This window comes from Anabrus simplex, chromosome 5 (assembly GCF_040414725.1).
Source record: "Anabrus simplex isolate iqAnaSimp1 chromosome 5, ASM4041472v1, whole genome shotgun sequence".
Lineage (NCBI taxonomy): Eukaryota > Metazoa > Arthropoda > Insecta > Orthoptera > Tettigoniidae > Anabrus > Anabrus simplex.
Window position 1 is genome coordinate 75,905,624 of NC_090269.1, and position 16,866 is coordinate 75,922,489.

Genomic DNA, 16,866 nt, shown 5'->3' on the forward strand with positions numbered 1-16,866 from the left:
AAATCCATGCTGGCGCCCATGTGCAAGTGCTTTATTAATTGGATTACTATACTGTATGCATTTTAGATGCCTTGTATTTACACAGAAAGTACCCGATGCTCTTAAAATCAAACTTTCATTTCCCGCCATGGCAATTCTCTTGTACTTCAGAAATGTAAACACTTGACGCGTCACAAAGTATTCTAAGACCCATTAATACATGCAATCACCTCGATTCACAGTTTAAACCTTTCAAATGCCATGGAAAAAAACCTATTTCCGAAATGTATCCAACAAGGTGCATTTACAATGTTCAAATAATGCACTTGCATAAATCACTGACAAACATAACCTCACGCAACAAAAGAAAAAAAAAAATCGCACAATTCAAAGACGAGGATAAATTATGCCGGTTCCCCTGTACAAATGCATTATTTTTTGGATTTCTGCACTGTTTGCATTTTTAGATGCTTTGTACTAGCATGGAAAGTGCCCGACGCCCTTAAAACATTGTAGCTTATCGAACTTTCCTATGATGAGGGGATAAAGTATCTCGTTTCCATGTGCATTGCAACGCACTACAATGACCCCCCCATCCCTCACCCTTGTATGATTTCCCGGCTGGCAATTTCTCCTTTAAAACCATAAGACCGTTTGGGCTCGCATGAAAATAAAGCAATGCAGTTTCACCGGCAATGACAATATTGTTCAATGCCTACGAATTTATTATATGAGCCACGTTTTCTCGTCAACTGTCGGCATCGCCAGTGTTCGCGGATTCTGTTTTTCCGCACACTGCCTGTTGTGTGATATTACGGCGTTCCTTAAAAGGTTGAATACAAAAGAATTCCGATTTCATTCAACTTAGCAATCATGAAGCGCACTGTAGACCCACCAAAGTGAGTGTAAGTGCGGAAAGCTACCCCTCCACGTTCCGGAACGCGTGTTCTATTATGACGCGGAACGGATAAATTTCGAATTGAAATTACTCTGTAACATACTATTGTTTTTAAATGTAAAGACAGTTTCGAATTAGAAGTCTGAATTTCGGTAATGGGGCTGACATTGTACTTCGAATTACGAATTCTCCGTATTTCGAATTAAACAATTGAAATAACATACAAAACTATATCTCATGTTTCCGGGAATGAGAACTTCTTCGAATTAGGTGGGATTTTGAATTAACCGATTTCGAATTATCGAGGTTCTACTGTGTATATGTGTATATATATATATATTTTTTAATCCTGACAACTTCCTTTCACTCGGCTACATAATCGAGTCAGTATCTCATTTAAATAAACCAAAGATCAAGGGAAGGGAGAGGAACACACAAATACAATGACAAGCTAACACATGCAAAGAAAGTAAAAGAAAGGAAAGACTATAAATCAGAAAGCATAAAAAGATAAGGTCAAATTTCACACACTGTTGGCTTCAACTTCGGCTCTCTTTTCACCCCAGTTCTTCCAGATTTATTTTTTCTCAATCTCTAACTAGCTTGTTTTTACTTTACACCTTCAACAGGAGGGTGACCATTCACATTCGTGGGAGGGTGGAATAGGAACACACACCAAAGTATGGGCATCCTCAAGTATGTCATCTTCTTGGAATAAGAGTGGGTTTTTTTTTTTTTTTTTTGCTAGGGGCTTTACGTCGCACCGACACAGATAGGTCTTATGGCGACAATGGGATAGGAAAGGCCTAGGAGTTGGAAGGAAGCGGCCATGGTCTTAAGATACAGCCCCAGCATTTGCCTGGTGCGAAAATGGGAAACCACGGAAAACTATCTTCAGGGCTGCCGACAGTGGGATTCGAACCCACTATCTCCCGGATGCGAGCTCACAGCCATGCGCCTCTACGCGCACTCCCAACTCGGCCAGCGGAATGAGAGTTTGAAGCCCCAGGGTAGCGTGCACCATCTTGGAGTAAATTACTACGGAAGTAGCGTTTACTAAAGAAGTCCATACTACAGAAGTAAATTACTACGGGAGTTATTTACTCCGGAAGTAACGTCGGAGAGTTGAAGTACAATTTACTCTTTTAGTTACTACTATAGAAGTAGCGTTCGTTACTCGCGGAGTAGTGTTGTGTTCGCGTATCTTTTTTAAAGAAATCTAAATGGATAAGGTTATGTGCAATAGGAAACTGGGGAAAAAATGTAAGCGAAAAAGATAAATGCTTGTTAATAGAGATAATGACGATCTATGCAAAGGATATAGGGTGTAAGAAACACAACATAAAGATGCTGGATAAGAAAAGAAATTCATGGAAAGTGGTGACAGAAGAATTCAATGCTTCGAGTGACAGAAAACGCAGTGAAGAGCAAGTTAAGATTCTGTAGAAGGACCCGTTGTCACCGAGAGAGCAAAAAAAATAAAAAATAAAAATGGGAATATGCGCGCAGTCACAGTCAATTGCACCCCACGATGTGTGGAAACCTGCCAACGTGAAGAATATCCTTTTATTTTCCGAACAATCATCATCATTTGCAGGTGTACCTCCCTCTTAGCCTCAACAAATACAGTAGAGACAGTATTTGGCCTCAACTGGTGCTTTAACCACGCGATGAAAGATACAGCCAGCAGTTGTGCGGTAAACGTTAATGAGATCACCGGCAACTGTACTGAAATGTTCCGGTACGAAACACTCGTAGGACACACAGCAACTGTAATTTGAGAGATACAACAAAATTAAGACAAGAATTCAGCTGTATGTGATCTCCAAGTAGATTTGGAAGGAAAGTAAAGGATTCCTTCCTAAGACCAAAAACGTTCCTGAAACTCGCCATGTGCACATTACAAGGCTCTCGCCTTACACGCACTATTACATTTCCCATCGTTTTCTGCATCGAGATTGTCAATATAATCTAAGTAGTCCATAAACACGTTTGAAACATCTCCTCTCATATACGGCACGATATTATCATTAGTCAACAAGTCTAAACTTAGCTTACTCCATGCACGAAGTGAGAGTAATTCTAACCTATATTCGTACGTTATTTACTTCTTTAGTGATATACTACAAGATGGTGCTCTTCAACATTTTACTCTTGTAGTAATTTAGTCCAGGAGTATCTGAAAGGACTAAAATACTTCGGAAGTAATTTACTCTCCTATGGAAGTCGCGGAATGCTGACTTCAAGAGTACTTTACTACGGAAGCAGAACTTACTCTTGGTTGGTGCACGCCACCCCTAGTCAAGTAAACTGACAACAAGGGTGGTGAGATCAGTTGCTCTGACTATACAACACTTGGTCCCTCCCCAGAGAAATTAGCTGCCACCTAGTAAGCAACAGATTCATAAAAACATGTGGAAGGCCATATTATTTGATTGCCTGAGGAATGACATTTTTGCTCACTATCTTTCAAATGTTTTGAACATTGAATGAAGCACCAAGACCAGTGAACTTCGGAAGGATTGCAAGAAGATTCCTTCCAAAATTTCAGGTTAGTTAAAATGTGTTGTCTTAATGTATTTTATTTTGTCCAGGTGCATACCTAGTTTGCCCAAAATTGTCAGTGTAAGCACATATCTTCATACAGCTGACATTTTAGATTGTTAAATCAGCTTTTAGTTGCATCTTCAAAAATCAGAGTATGTTGGGATGGAACCTCACTCTAAGGCCATTGCTCAATGAAAGGTGGAAGATCACATGGTTCAATCGCCTTCAATGTGATTTAACATCACATTTTAAGATACTCTCATATTCCTCCAAACTTTGGAATGTAAATTCTGCCATATTTCTCAAACTTAATATATAAAATGTACAATAACGCTCAATCTCTCTAAAACCTTCATATAAACACAAACAAATCTTATTTTACATAAAAGCCGTCTCATCTTGAGGTTCGTTGCCTCTTCTGTTTTGAGATCTAGTTTGATAGAGCTCACGGATTAATGATGCTTTTTCACGTTCCAAAGCTGTAATTCGTTCGCTCTTCTTACTTACTTCCTGAAAACAAAATAACATTGACGTCTTAAATTTAGCTTCTAATTTACAACAAAATATAAAACTTACACTTGATCAACAATAGAGCAAACATGAACAACACAATACACTGTGTCTTACAAAACAAAACATGTTTAGTAATAACCAAATTTATATATGTTAGACCATTCTTATATGAAATAATTTGAAATTTTAATGACTCATCAGCCAGTTTTCAGGACGTTTTCAAGAATGACTATGTAGTTCATACAATGTTGAACACCACACAGCCAAAACGGGCAAATATATAAATTTGAGTGATCAAGCATTAAGGCAATTCTACATTTGACGGTGTTACTTCAAGTAACAAACAATCATAAGATTCCTCACTGTAATGCAGACAGAGTGGTCCAAACATCAGTACAACTTTCCAAAATACTACAGTTGCATATTTACATATTTTATTGATTAGTTTAGTCATAATTATTAGCATCAGTCAGTTACTGGCAGCAATGCAGTCACATTTCTCTGCCCATCTGTTATTTGTCACAAATTTTCAATGTTGCATTGCAAGATGTGATAAAAATTTTAGACTAAAGAATGAGTATTTCAATTCTGGTAGAAGTATCACATTGATCATGTTTGTAACGACTGACGTGCTAAGTCTTCTAGTGAAGATGTGAACAACCTCAAATATTGAAATGAAAGAAATGGGCATTTTCTGTGCAGCCATTTGCAAACTGTCCTTGTATATCAAGAAGGATCTGATCCAACAGTTTAAAGATATTCTAAACAGTACAGATAAAGTACACAATGAAAATATATAGTACTAGCAAGATACCCGTGCTTCGCTACGGTATTATACTGAAATTTATAGTTGAATGCTTATTGTTTTAGATATATAATCCGCCGAAATTCGCGATCTGACTCGTTTTCTGCGAGAATCCACCAAAATTCCCGATCTGACTCGTTTTCTATTATTTCACAGCACGTTTCCTCCCATTTTTCAATCTTCCTTTCCAGCAATGGATTTCGTACTTCCCGGGCTGGGCTCAGGTATTCCTCCTGGTCAGTTGGGTCCGTAAATCTTTGCCATCTTTTCATTTAAACATTTTTAATATGGATAAAATCCTTCAGGAGATCCGGCGTGGTGTCATATTGGGTGCCTTGGCGGCACTGTACACGCGGCCGGACTGCATTCTTAGTCATTACCCGTCCTGGAGCCGTTACCAGCGCGGTCCGCACATTTGACGACGGAGAACAACCTGTCCCGCCTCCATTTTGTCCAGCACGAATGTCACATGGAGTGACCGGAATGTGAACCACGGAACCCAGCTGTGAGAGGCCGGCGCGCTGCCGCCTGAGCAACGGAGGATCCTTATAAGTACATTAATAACAGTAGAATCAATTGGTCTCACCCCTTTCTACACCCCACCGCCGTTAAGTTTATTTACCGCCAACCCCCGCCCCCCCCCCCCCCCAAAAAAAAATTAAAAGAAGGCTTGTTTCTTTATGTTTAAGGGAGATTCCAAACACCAATGTTCACGTCTATTACCTTCAGTTTTAAGATATAAGTATCCCCGTAAAAGTAATGTACTTTTTTCACTTCACACTATCCCCCCCCCCCCTCCGTAAGTGAACTTTCCCGCAAAAAATACTTGTTTCCTTAATGGTAAAGGATCTTCTAAATACCAATTATCACGACTCTAACTTCTTCAGTTTTTGATTCATGTGTCCTCATGAAAGGAATTCAACTCCTTTACACTCCCGCCCTCCAAGATGATTTCCCGCCCGAAACGCGTTTTTCTTTCTTTTTAAAGGAGATCCAAATACGAATTTTCATGTCTGTAACAACCTTAGTTTTTATTAGATGTATGTATTCTCATACAATTAAGCCAATTAATTTTTCAATTCTTTCACTCCCCCCCGCTTCATTGGATTTTAAGAGAATACGTGTTTCTTTACTTTTAAAGCAGATTGAAAATATCAAATTTCACGTCTGTAACATCTTCATTTTTGATATATCAGTAGCCTAATAAAAAGAATTCAACACCATTTTCAGTCACTTTTACCCCACCTCCACCCAAGTGATATTTCCGAAAACTAAAAATACACATTCCTTTATGTTTAATAGAGATAAAGAAATGCCTCTTTCCACTTGTGTAACATCTTAAGTTTTTTTAGATATACTGTAAAAATTCTCATTTTAAAATTTCACCCCTTTTGAGTTCCCCTTAAGTGGAGTTTCCAAAAACAAATCACCTATGTTTCTTTACATTTACAGGAGATACCAAACACCCACTTTTTACGTCAGTAATATTTTACGTTTCCAAGATATTCTGTAGATATAGTCTTTCAAAAAATTCACCCCAATTTGTCACTCCTGTTTAACCGCCATTAATTGGATTTTCCAAAATCTAAAAAATATGTGTTTCTTTATTTTTAAAGGAGATCCCATATACAAATTTTCAGTTCTGTAATATCTTTCGTTTCTGACATATATGTATCCTCATTAAAGGCATTCAACCCATTTTTCACCCTTTTACACCCCTCCTATTGGGATTTACAGGAAACAAAAAAATACGTGTTCCTTTATTTTTAGAGGAGATTCTAACTACCAATTTTTACATCTGTAAATTTTAAAGTTTTAAGATGTAGACACACTCGTTTTAAAAAATTCACCCCCGCTTTTCACCCCCCAATATCTGGATTTTCCAAAAAACGAAAAAATACGTGTTTCTTTAGTTTTAAAGTAGATCCCAAATACCAATTTTCAGGCCTGTAATATCTCCAGGTTCTGAAATATAAGTAACCTCGTTAAAGACATTCAACCAATTATTCACCCTTTTACACCCTTCCTATTGGGATTTTCCGAAAACAAAAGAATACATGTTTCTTTATTTTTAAAGGAGATTCTAAATACCAACTTTTACATCTATAAACTTTAAACGTTTTGAGATATAGATACACAAATTTAAAAAAATTCACCCCCTTTTCACCCCCGCCCATTAATTGGATTTTCCAAAAACAAAAAATACGTGTTTCTTTTTTAAAGGAGATCCCAAACACCAATCTCAGGTCTGTAATATCTTCAGGTTCTGAAATTAAGTAGACTCATGAAAGGCATTCGATCCCTTCTTCAACCTTTTCCACCTTTCCTATTAGGATTTTCCGAAAACAAAATATACGTGTTTCTTTATTTTTAAAGGAAATTCTAAATACCAATTTTCACATCTATAACCTTTAAACGTTTTGAGATATAGATACACTAATTTTAAAATATTACCCCCTTTTCACCCCCTCCCTTAATTGGATTTTCCAGAAACAAAAAAATACGTGTTTCTTTATTTTTAAAGGAGATCCCAAACACCTATTTTAAGGTCTGTAATATCTTCAGTTTCTGAGATATAAGTAGCCTCATTAAAGGCATTCAACCCTTTTTCCACCCCTTTTCACTCCTCCTATTGCGATTTTCTGAAAGCAAAAAAATACGTGTTTCTTTATTTTTAACGAAGATTCTAAATGCCAGTTTTTACATCTGCAAACTTTAAAAGTTTGGAGATATAGATTCACTCATTTTAAAAATTCACCCCCTTTTCACCATCCCATTAATTGGATTTTCCAAAAACAAAAAAATACGTGTTTCTTTATTTTTAAAAGAGATTAAAAGTACCAATTTTCAGGTCTGTAATATCTTCAGTTTCTGAGATATAAGTACCGGTATCCTGATTGAAGGCATTCAACCCATTTTTCCCAATTTTGACCCTTTTTCACCCCTCCTAATATGGTTTTCAGAAAACAAAAAAATACGTGTATCCTTATTTTTAAATAAGATTCTAAATACCAATTTTCACATCTGTAAACTTTCAAAGTATTGAGATTTGGACACACTCACTTTAAAATTTCACCCCCCTTTTCACCCCCTCAGCGATGGAATATCCAAAAATCCTCTCTTAGCGAGCACCTACATCTTAATATGAATATATCCCCAAAATTTCATTTCTTTATGTCCAGTAGTTTTGGCTCGGCGATGATGAATCAGTCAGTCAGTCAGTCAGGACAAGCTACTTTATATATATAGATTTGTACTAAGAAATATTATAGTTAATAGAAAACCTCCCTGAATAAAAGAAGTAGATGTTCTCAAAATATTAATGCTAACCATCTGATTTTTTGGACAGGAACAAAATTATTTTGTGAGTACAGTTACCACACCTATTCAGTTTTGTTTTTTGTTTTCTTAACATTGCACTGACAAAAGACAGATCTTATGCCAATGATCGGATAAGACTGGGAAGGAAACGAGCATGGCATGAGGTACAGCCCCAGAATTTGGGTAAAAATGGGAAACCACCTTCAGGACAGCTAACAATGGGACCTCGAACCTATTATCCCCCAAATGCAAACTCATAGCTGCACGACACAAACTGTGCAGTCAGCTCGCTTAGTTTTGCCATTTGTTTTATGGGTCACCAACTCAGATAGGTGAAAAGGGATAGGACGGGAGTGACCTTGGCCTTAACCCTTTTAGTATAAGTCACTTATAGGTGGTATAAATTAGGAATACAAATTCTTTTTAAGAAATAGCATTCAATAAAATCTTTACTGACCATAGAAAAGGAGTTGCTTTACATGTTTACTGATCTCCCTGTGGGTAGGGGCAGTAGAATAACACCCATAGTATCCCCTGCCTGTTATAAGAGGCTACTAAAAGGGGCCGCAAGAGCTCTGAACTTTGGAACGTGGGTTGGCGAACTCAGGGCCCATAGCTGAGTCCTGGCATTGCTTCCACTTACTTGCGACAGGTTCCTCACTTTCATCTATTCTATTCGACCTCCCTTGGTCAACTCGTATTCTTTTCTGACCCCGACGGTATTAGAGCACTCATGGCCTAGGGAGTCTCATTTTCACGCCCTTCGTGGCCCTCGTCTTTCTTTGACCGATACCTTCATTTTTCAAAGTGTTGGATCTCTTGCCTTTTTTCTCTCTGATTAGTGTTATATAGAGGATGATTGCTCAGTTGTATTTCCTCTTAAAACAATAATCACCACCACATGTTTACAATCACACACGGCTCTAACATCACAACATAAGAAATGAAATATTGTTTTATGATTATCTGGGTTTGGGCAGGTCTATTTAGAATACCGCTGCCCATCCTGAATGGGAAAGGCCCAAGAAAATGTGGGCTAAACATCGGTAGTCACACTCTCAGCCAGCAGGTTACCCCTTATGTGGTCGAAAAACGAAGATTACCAAAACTTTGATTATTGGAACCTGGAATGTTCAAACCCTACTTGATTTGAAAGACAGAGAAGAACAGCGCTTGTCACCCATGAGCTTGGACGAAAGAACATTGATATTGCAGCCTTAAGTGAAACCAGACTGTCCAGCGAAGGTAAACTTACAGAGTTCAGCTCAGATTACACAACTTTCTGGAAGGAAAAAGATGAAGGAGAACACCACATTCATGGTGTTGGATTTGCTGTGAAGACCACATTGGTGAATGATTATCAGCTAACTAACCCCTGTTAGTGAAAGAATTATGACTCTCCAAATCCCACTCTTTGGAGCTAAATCTATGACACTCATATCCACATATGCTCCCACCTTGGATGCTGATGTAGAAAGTAAAGACCAATTCTCAAACCTGCTGAGCACTACCATCACCAAAGTACCACCAACAGGCAAGCTCCTACTACTTGGTGATTTCAATGCCAGAGTTAGTGAAGATCACCAACTATGGGGCAATGTGATGGGAAAACATGGACTTTACAACTGTAATGCCTATAGTCTGCTGCTCCTTCGCTTATGTGCGGAACATGAACTCTTTATTACTAATACTCAGTTCCACCTGCCTAATCGCTACAAGACCACTTGGATGCATCCTCGCTCAAAGCACTGGCACATCCTTGACTATATCACCAGGCAATGTGATTAAAAATATGTCCTTGTTACAAGGACCGCAAGAAACGTCGATGACTGCTGGACAGATCATGTATGTGTTGTGTATGTTGCGTATTCAGCCCGAAGGCTGGTTGATCCTCTGCAGCTCTGCAAACAGCTATCATAAATAGCCTAGACATCACTGAAGAGGCGTACTAAGGAAATGAGGAGTGAGGCAGTTTCCCGTTGCTTTCCTCACTGCCATTGCTATTACATACCAGTTTGCCAAGCCCACTGAAATGCATGCACCAACCGACCCTACGAGCGATATTTTCACACCATTCATAACAGGGACTGGCTGCATAAGCAATGGCATTACTAGCATCACTCATACCTCAGTCACTTTCACATTGTCAAAGCCAAGGATGAGACAGACGGGTCAATGAAAGTAACAAATTTGATATAGCCCATACCAGAAGACATAGTGCACTGTAAACACTACATCTCGCCAGGAAAGGCATGGACAGGTCATAAGCTCTTTTATTCCCGGTTGAGAATCTCAAGCTGTTGCAAACCAAAAAGATCCATCCTCAACCTGCCCAGAAAGAAATTTGATACTTTTAAACTTCAAATTGAATCCACTGCAACAGATTACAGAAGTGCAATCTCAAACAAACCGGCTAGTCATCCAGTTAGCAGTGATAGTACAAATCAGGTGTGGGCCACACTTCAGAAGGTCATCACCGAGTCAGCTGAGGAAACAATTGGTTTTGTGAGGAAAAAAAGACAAGACTGGTTGGATGAAAATAATGAAGAAATTAAGTGTCTGATCATGACAAATGGGAAGCCCACCTATCCTATCTTCAAGATCCATCTTCCATTGTGAAGAAATAACATTTCTTGGAACTTAAAGGAAAATGTCAGGCACAAATTAGGGAAATAAGAATAACTGGTGGCAACAAAAAGCTGAAGAACCGCAAAGACTATCTGAAGCCCGTGACGTGCAAAACTTCTATGCTGGCATAAAGGAGACATATGGTCCAATTAGATCTTCATCGGGGTCATTGAAGACTGCTGACAGCTCCATCATTTTAACTGATAATGGAGAAATTTTAGAGCATTGGAAGGAACATTTCTCTGCGTTTCTATATCGTGCCTCCAATGTCACTGAGGACTTTCCTTGAAATGTCCCTCAGCAGCCCCAACAACCATGGATGAGTTAATTCAGTACCAAGATCTGCTATGTGGAAAGTATTGAGACATTTTGTATGTCCTGAACGTTATATGGAATTGGTTTTATCTCTTCATGATGGCATGTCTGGACAGGTTCTTCATGGTAATTCAGGATCAGATTCGTTCCCAATCACTCATGAATTGAAACAAGGCTGTGTGCTTGCTCCTACACTCCTTCCACTACACATGGCTGCCAGGCTGCATGCATCATACGCAAACAACTTAGGCATGGAGATTAAATTTTGTTTTGATGGAGACCTTTTCAATCTGGCAAGACTTCGCTCACAAAGACGTACTCTGGTTACCCAGGGACAGAACTGCAGTATGCCAATGACACCGCATCTCCTGCTCTGATGCCTGCAGAACTACAACAGTCAAGCAACTCCTGTAAAACTGCACGAGATCGCTTTGGTCTTGCCATTAATGCAAAAAGAAAAAACGAAGGTACTTGCACAGCCTGTCCCAGGATTAACTCTTCCTGAGTTCAGTATCTCCATCTTAGACACAACACTGGAGCAGGTTGATCACTTTTCATATCTTGGAAGCATTTTGTCTAAACGGTTTACCTGTGAACAAGATGTTGGTAAAAGAATTGAGGATACTCGTGCAGCATTCGGACGGTTAATGCACAGAGTCTTTATGAATAACGACCTAAAGCTGCATACCAAACACATGGTGTACAAAGCTGTTGTCATTTCCATGCTACTGTATGGCTGTGAGACTTGGACACTGTTGCCATGATACCAAGAAACTTGGGCACTTCCACCAACAAAAAATGAGATACATCTTGAATATTAAGTGGGAAGATTATGTGACCAACACTGCAGTTCTTGACAAAGCGCAGCTAAATAGCATTGAGGCAACAATTATCGCTCATCAACTGAGATGGTTAGGCCATGTTCAGCGCATGAGTGATACCAGGCTTCCCCGCCAAATTTTTTATGGTGAACTTTGCTCCGGCAGTAGACCTCGTGGAGCCCCTCTTAAGCGTTTTAAGGACCAGCTGAAATACATCATGAAAACAACTGGTATAAATATACAGACATGGGAAGAATGTGCTGTGGACCGTTCACTGTGGCGGAACACTACATCCACCACTGTCAACTTGTTTGAAAGAATGCCGCAGACATCAAGAGGCCATGCAACAAGCAAGAAAGCTCCGTCAATTATAACCCGGCCCCCTGCATCTATTCAGTGTGATTTGTGTTGGCGTATGTTTTATGCCAAGATTGGTCTGTTTAGTCATCACAAACACATCCATAAACTGAGCTGAACTGCTCACTTTACGCAGGAAGAAGTTATATATACTCTGTTCGAGTTACAGACGATGACGATGAAATACAGAAACGGATAAGACCTTAGTACGGACCATATTAGAACGACGTAATGTTATTTATGAGAAATGTGAGGAGATTCAATGCCAGCTAGAAATACAGGATGATAGCACAGATCACATGCAGGAAAGGGAAGAATTTGAAGACAGGTATGATCAGATAGAGGCATGGTTATTAACTACATTAGACAAATGACGTCAAATCAGTGAATTCTAGTAACAGTGGGGTGGATCAGACAGTTCAGGGATCAAGTGCAAGTAATATAAAGTCTACCCACCTCTGATGGAGACTACAGAGCACGGCTCAACTTTCGGGACACTTTCGATGGCCAAATATTAGGAATTCAAATCTGTCTGCTGTTCAAAAGCTACGTTATTTAGTGTCTGCACTTACAGGAGAAGCGCATCAATTGATAAGAAACCTTCCATGGGATATATCAGCAGTATAACAGTCAGAAAATGATTGCTGCCAAGCATGTCAAGGCTATTTTAGCACTACCGAAGGCTGTCAAGGAGTTATCCAGAGAGTTGCACCATCTTGTCAATGAAATCACGAGTAATTTAAATGCAACACAGGCCTTGTCACTAAAAACACCCAGTGCATGATATGTTATCGCAATTATTACTGGACAGCTTCACAAACTAAGCGGGAATGGGAACTGAAACACAGAAGAGATATTTCCAGAACTTACGAATCTAATAACTTTCCTTGAACACAAGGCCCAAGCACTGAACACAATCCAACCTAACACTACTCGTAATAAAGAAGTGAGGTCAACTGACAACAAGGGCAGTTTCGACAAGTTTAAAAGGACATCTAGATCAATGGTTGCAACAACTACAGTGTGTCATTTTTGAAAGAAAAAAAAAAAAGATCACTCAGTTTACAAATGTTCATCCTTTATGGATGCTAGCACACAGCAGAAGGAAGAATGCGTTCAAAATCAATTCCTGGCACTACAAAATTAAGCCATCCTTTCATACATTTTCAACATCACTGTGGACAGATGACTTGCTTCACAATGTACAGCAGACGAAATAGCTATCACACAAAACTAAGGAGAGCTGACAGGAATACCTAAATACATGGACAGAATCCAAGAATGCATAACTACAGTGAAAGCTACACACTTCAAATGTCCTCATGAAAAGAAGATCTACCAATTGTCTAAATCACACAACAGAGCAACATTGGACTTTTTCTAAAACCAGCTCTTCTATAATATGTTCCTCCAAATTCGAGCAAAAACAAAGAAACTGAAAATAGCAACAAGTCAAATGGCCAGTTTCTGGAATGACAGTTATCTGTACATATGTAGCTATCAGTGACTTAACATGGCAACACGTTTAAAATGAGTTTCCAAAACAACAGTGATTGGCTTCTTCACAGTTACAAGTTACATTATCCTTAGAGTTTGTGATTTTTAGCATTTGCGATAAATGCGAAATACGTCGAAACTTTGTCAGTGTATGCGCCTTCATCTTATATGACCCGTACGAGAGGTTTTTAGCGATTTTGAATTAGCGATAAAATGCGAAATTGGTTCAAAATGCGAAATTATGCAATTTATGCGAAATAGATACAAAACTATCGGTTTTATATGAAACAAACATATATCTTTTAGAAAACGATGCATTTTTCTTAAAAATAAGATATATGTTGTTATTTATTTCAGGAGAAAGAATTATTATGGCGCCCATTGCGATCGTAAGGCAGTAACAGACTTTGACGGACACTTCCGTTCTGGTGCACGGAATTTTATAAGTTCATTATCACTGTTAGCTGGTCAGAGAGATTTATTCTGTTTGTTTTGCAGCCTACCAGATTGATGTCAGAAGATACCTGAAGCTATTTTCTCTGTGTACATAGTAACTCTGCCTTTGCTGGTAAGATGTAGTGTTTACAGTGCACTATGTCTTCTGGTATGGGCTAGAATAAATTTGTTACTTTCATTGACAGTCTCATCCTTGGCTTTGACAATATGAAAGTGACGGAGGTATGAGCGATGCCAGTAATGCCATTCCTTATGCAGCCAGTCCCTGTTATGAATGGTGTGAAAATATCACTCATAGGGTCGGTTGGTGCATGCATTTCAGTGGGCTTGGCAGACTGATATGCAACAGCAGCTTCTGGCTCAGTGAGGAAAGCAACGGGAAACTACCTCGCTCCTCACTTACCTAGTATGCCTCTTCAGTGACACCTAGGCTATCTATGACAGCTGTTTGGTGGACCTGTAGAGGATCAAACCAGCCTTCGGGCTGAATACCCAACATACATACATACATACATACATACATACATACATACATACATACATACATACAAACTCTGAGCTGAAGTACGGAAAATAAAAAGCACCTCAGTTTGCCGCTCATTGAAAACAATCATGGCGGCATCCAAGCACGGCATGGATGAGGTTATTTGTAACTGGCTTGAAAATAGTGATGTTGAAAGTAGAAATGATTCTCTGGAGAGTGAAAATACTTCTTCTTCAACTGACAGTGATGAAAGTGATTCTGATTTCATTTCCGAGATGATAGTGCCAATTAAACTATGTGACAAAACCAGAATACAAAAAGAGCAGATGAAAAGTCTAGTAAAATGATACTTGGAATTATGATCTTGTTGACAATAAGCCTGTTTCTGTAACATGCAAACCACTTTCTGAAATTCACTCTATAGTGAGGAGGGGGTTGGGAAATAATCTGAAAGAAATGAAGGAAATTAATTTCTAACCCCACAGCTCTGGGATCACGTTACTAAGGAAACCAATGCCTATGCCTCTGTATTTCTTACTAATTTATCTGCTTCCCTTGAAACCAGTAATACTTACGAACAAAAACATTAGTTTCCTTTTACTATAGACCAGCTAAAAGCTCACTTTGCTCTGTGTATTCTTATGTATGTGATTAGTCAAATTTATGTTAAAGTGATGAAAAATACATAAATGGTATGTAAGTGAATATTTCCTTTCACAAGTAATGGTGGGCCAAAGGGTTAAATCATTCAATGTGTGGAATATCTTTCACTGGCCGAAGAGCACTGCAAAGAACAATCAAACAGCAAATAGACTTTCAAGCACACACGTTCATTCTTTTTGTGTTGACCCTTGATCACAGTCGGTTATTCTTGACGTTGGTGTTGAGCAGTAGTTACTATTTTAAAGTACGGTAGCGATGTATTTTATTGTCTGGTAGCCATGGGTAGAAGCGAAGTGACCATCAAACAGCATGCCGAGTGTCACAAGTTGGGACATTTTTATGTAAGTGATACAGATAGGCCTATATTGATGTGCCGACTTTGCAATCAAAGACTTGAAGAAAAAAAAAATGTTTTGCAGTCTTTCCTTTGCCCTCGCAGCACTGCTGTGCATTTGGGCATCTACGAACAGTGTCGATGTAGAATTTTTTTTAGCAAGTACAAGATAATTGTAACATATAGGCAGTCTAAAATTCGTGTGGATTAACTTATTTTAAAAGTACAGGTACATAAACACTTTAAAATATATGGTACATTTTAAAACGCATATTAAAATATGGAGTTCATGTTAAAATCCATTATGATGACTAGAAACACTTCATTAAAATGAACTTAACATCTTGCGTTTGTCCATTGTCTTATTTTATCCAATATAAAAGGAGAATGTCCGTATTCACAGGCGGTGCTTTCTAGGGTTCTGCTATATGTTAGGCTTATCCACTAGTTTGATTAATGGAATCTTCAGTTATTGATGACAAGTCTAATGTGTAAACAGAGGTAGATATGTGCAGCTGTGATTGAATGTTGCCTTAAAAGTATTAAAATACAGTCTGCTTTTTTGCATAAGTGTCAATTGCAGAATGGTGGCTCTTTTCTCATCTATAATTGCTGGTGTATGTCTGTAAGAAACGAAAGATGGAATTAGGAATTTATAATCTAAAGAATGCCTGCTTGTTTGTTTCCGTGATGAATACTTACTATTGCTGTCGTGGTTGAGCTGTGTCAGATTTGGCTGCCTGGCTTGTACTGTATCGTGTTTTCTTGGTCCTAGTGTCCACTGCTGTGAGGGGAATGGAGGGATGGGTGAGGGGAATTGTTGTCGTAGGAGTAGGGGTGGAGTTGGGCGTGTCAGTCGTCTGCGCTGTGGCGCGTGTTGAACACTGTTTATTGATTATTTTTAAATAGTAGTTTAAGGCGGTGTTGGTTTTTTCTGCGATTTCATCTATGTTATAATTGGGATTGGTGTATTGGTCTAGTGATATGTACAGTTCTCCAAGATTTCCATAGAGATACGAGCAGGAATATGCAACAGTTTGCACGCAAAACTTAGCGCCGACATACGGAACTGAAGAAACGACAATCTTGCCGTACAAGTCCAGCATCCTTGAAGAGAAAAACAGCATATCGCCGCTGCCAGGACAAAACCTTGTATGTAAAATATTTTAGCTTAGAACTTTGCCCGGTAAGGTTCTGTCATCTAAGGTGCAATATTGTGTGCATATGGTCGAGGCATTCTCGCTCTTC

The 16,866-nt window shown here is 38.8% G+C and overlaps 1 protein-coding gene across 3 annotated transcripts in view; it reads right to left on the reverse strand.

The window, feature by feature from the left end:
* Positions 1-740: 740 nt before the first annotated feature.
* The window catches only part of LOC136873761 (suppressor APC domain-containing protein 2), a 68,466-nt gene continuing 52,340 nt past the window's right edge, over positions 741-16,866 (reverse strand). For all 3 annotated transcript variants that reach the window (XM_067146949.2, XM_067146950.2, XM_067146951.2), the window contains exon 7: positions 741-3,934. In XM_067146949.2, coding sequence (XP_067003050.1) covers positions 3,803-3,934 — 132 coding nt within the window. In that variant the 3' untranslated portion in view covers positions 741-3,802. The remainder of the gene's footprint in view (positions 3,935-16,866) is intronic.